Genomic DNA, 3,416 nt, shown 5'->3' with positions numbered 1-3,416 from the left:
AAAGTACTTTTCCATGCAATTCTCATCTCAGAGTCATCCATGTGTTCAAAGGGCTAATCATGTTTTCTCATAGCAGTCACATGTTTGTGCACACACCAACAAAGAACACACATTTGATACGTGTATCTGCACATGCTTCTGACGTATCAAATGTACATTCCCTACCTCGTTCACAGCAGATCATAACCTGAAAGTTATGCATCAATATGAGGCGGTTCTGGATTTTCTTCTGTAAATCCAGTTGATGCCTAGCAATAAGGATAGCCTACTCCCTGGGCATCTAAAGAAAAAACTTCAATAAGCAATGATGCCTAGCAATGGGTTAGCCTACTCCCCACCAGGAAAAAGCAAAGGAAAAAGCAAACATCAGATCTATATATGCATGTCAATAAAAAGCTTCAATAAGCAGCCAAAGAAAAGGAGACACAACCAGCTGCACTTGGTTTTTGGAAAGTACAGCGAAATATACAAAAATACCATATTTCCATTACACTAGCTTGCAGCTTGCAGCTAGCAGCAAAACCAAACATAATCATCAAATCTTTACAGCAGACTTCAAATCCACCCGAATCACAACCTATGATAGGCCATTATTAGTTTAGAGAACAGGTTACTGCCTCAAAGTGAAATGTTCAGTTGGAATAGTGGCAGTGAAATATGAATAAAGAATAAAGAAATCTAGGAAACAAAGCAATTCAATTAGCTCACCTGATGATTCATCAGGTTACCATTAGCACTGGAAGCCCTTCATGTTACTCTTTCGGTCAATAAAGCCTCCATATAGCAATCACGCCACATTTCACAGGCTTGATGCACTTCCAATCTCCCCCCTTAATACCTGTTGTAGTTAGTTAGCATGCCTGTAAAGCTGTAAATGCCACAGCTTGAGCCCACAATTTCAAATGCTCTTTCATGTCCCCTTGTTCATTGGGAGGTGCAATCTGTAAGGTCGACAAGCTAGACAATATTGCCCATGCCTCCACGTATGAAATTGAAAAATTCCGTGAGCATTCCCTGATTGAACCTTCAGGCACTATGGCATAAGCATCAAAATCTCTGGACTCCTGCAGTGGGCTGGCACTCATGGTTGTACAATCTTCTCTAAAATACTCTTCTCTGTATAGCCAACCACTCTGTTCATACCCCTGCAAGAGAAGAAACAAAGATTCTGAGACTACACAGTAAAACACATATCAATAATAATCTAATACAGACATTTTGATCCGAATAGAACATTAAGTTGGTCAACGTGTGCTGAATGGCCATTCTTGCCATCTGCATTGGCACAGGGAAATATGCTGCAGCCATAACATAGTTTTAAACCTAAACAACAACTTCAGTTGAGTATGCTTCACAGAGCAAATTGAGGTCGGGTATGCTTAGTAGAACAAAGCAGTCGAGTATGCTTTTTGTAGAACAACAGCAGCAGTTAGGTCTTTCATCAAAAATGTGCCGCCTGTGGAGTGTATTCTGTCGAACATTGGTCTGGTCTTTTGCCAAGAATGTGCACCAAAATGTGCTGCTTGCCACCTAGAAGTGTATATTCTGTTGTGCATTGGTCCAGTCTTTTGCCAAGAACTTGCGTCTCACACTGGAGATGCAGCCTGTAGAGACTGCGTAGAGGTGTAAAATGTTGAGCCTTATGTATTCCATGACTAATCACGATGCACAAGAGTGTTTGCTGAGCATGTTTCGTGTTGATTGTTAACTGAAAGGGGTGGGAGGATATCTATGAAATTTTTCTTTCAGTATCACAGGAAAAACTCAACTGATCCACATGCAGATAAGAATGCAGAAAATCATGCACTTTTGCTTTCAAAGTGATATGATAAACTCACGTGATTCACAGGCAGATAAGAATCCATGCTCCCAGAAAATTCCTCTGTAGAATGAAGCTCATAATGATGATCACGGAGATAGTCGTGTTCGTCATGATGACGACGATGTTGTTGTTGTTCTTGCAGTTCTTCTGTTTCTTCTTCTTCTTGATCATCATCTTCCTGGCAGTAAGGCTCTTCTAATTCTTCTCTGTCGTATTGCGACATATCTTCACAATGCGCATTCTTATCAGGGTAAAACGTATCTTTGCAGTACACATCTTCATCAGGATATGCAGGGGGAGGCTGAGAGAGAAGCTCCTGAGAGGGGGGAGACGATGACAACGGCGGCGATGGAGTAAACTCACAGGGAGGAGGCTGTGGACGGAGCGCGCCCGAGCACATAAGTTCGGCGAGGAGGGTGCTGGGCTCAGCAGGGGGAGGCGAGGGGGGCGCGGCGCTACCGTAGAACCAGAGGTGATCGAAGAGGGCGAGCAGGGAGGAGGCATGGGAGGGGGAAACAAAGGGAGGAGAAGAAGAAGAAGAAGAAGAAGAAGAAACGGAAAACGAAGAAGAAGCAAAAGAAAGGAAAGAGGGGAAAGAGGAGGCGGCCATAGCCTTCCCACTGTGAGGGAAGGCAGCCACAGAGAGAGAGAGAGAGAGAGAGAGAGACGAGGGATGGGGGATAGATCTTCCCTCTTCTGCTGTCTTGGTCTCTCTCTCTCTCTCGCTCTGTGTGTGTTTCGTCTCTCTCTCTTTACACCACCCCCTCTGTGTCCCGTGCGTTTTGCCCTGGTCAACAGGGAATGCCACCTACACGTTTCGTTTTTGTTTATATGGCCGGCGGCCTCCCTCGCTTGGCCTCAAAGGCTGTAGCCACATAGCCTGCCTAGACCGTTACTCCTAGAATTTGAAGGGCAACTCAAATTTCTAACGCGAAGGGCTATCTATGCTAGGGCGGCCTGAGGGTGGTTACACACCGCCATTGCCCGCCCAATCTGTGCCCGGTTTGTGGGCACAGGAAAATTGACTTGGGCGGTCACCTGTCCGCCACCTGCTTACACACTGGGCAGTGGACACTTTTCGTTATCAATAAGTGTCCGTCCATCTTCCGTCCACAATAGTTTACACACCGGCCACCACCTACCAGCGGACACTTCCTGAATTGTATGTGAGAATGAAGGGGCGCTACGAATGTTGATCATCATTCTCATAATAATTATTTTTAGAATGCTTGATTAAACACTTTAAATCGACTAATAAACCTTTAAAAAAAGTCACCAAAAAAACTGAAAACATGAATCTGAGGTTTTTCCTACCAAAGAACTCCAAGATTATGACCTTATTGCGTCGTTGCTTTCTACGCCAATATATTTGTTTCTATGGTGACTACTATTCATGTTTTTGGAAGCTCACTCGCTTCCAAGAGAGCAGGGGAGTTGAACCCCTTCGCCATGTTGTTGAGGCATGGCTCTACCGAGCTCTCTGCGGAAAGGTGGAAAGAGGGAAAATTTTTTAGCACACCACCCCTCTTTCCACCTTTCCACCTGCGCTGCAAATGCAAGGATGATAGAAAACTTAAAAAAAACATGTAAGGAT

The 3,416-nt window shown here is 44.4% G+C and overlaps 1 protein-coding gene across 2 annotated transcripts; it reads right to left on the bottom strand.

Moving 5' to 3' along the window:
- Positions 1 to 373: 373 nt before the first annotated feature.
- LOC148035833 (uncharacterized) lies at positions 374 to 2,607 on the bottom strand. 2 transcript variants are annotated; one of them, XR_015690872.1, is made up of 3 exons: positions 1,839 to 2,607; positions 709 to 1,145; positions 374 to 577 (listed from the first exon to the last, which is right to left on the bottom strand). XR_015690872.1 is itself a non-coding variant. In XM_087677846.1 (2 exons), the coding sequence occupies exons 1-2, from the start codon at positions 2,430 to 2,432 to the stop codon at positions 852 to 854; spliced, it is 888 nt and encodes a 295-aa protein (XP_087533972.1). In that variant the 5' UTR covers positions 2,433 to 2,607; the 3' UTR covers positions 376 to 851. The 2 variants fall into 2 exon arrangements, 1 of the variants encoding a protein (XP_087533972.1); XM_087677846.1 differs by having other exon boundaries at positions 376 to 1,145.
- Positions 2,608 to 3,416: the final 809 nt, after the last annotated feature.

The sequence above is a fragment of the Lygodium microphyllum genome, chromosome 5 (genome assembly GCF_053477565.2).
Source record: "Lygodium microphyllum isolate KBCC chromosome 5, Lygodium_microphyllum_v1.1.10, whole genome shotgun sequence".
In the NCBI taxonomy this organism is placed as follows: Eukaryota; Viridiplantae; Streptophyta; class Polypodiopsida; order Schizaeales; family Lygodiaceae; genus Lygodium; species Lygodium microphyllum.
The sequence above is the reverse complement of the archived record's forward strand: the minus strand, read 5'-3'. Positions and strand labels throughout refer to the sequence as shown.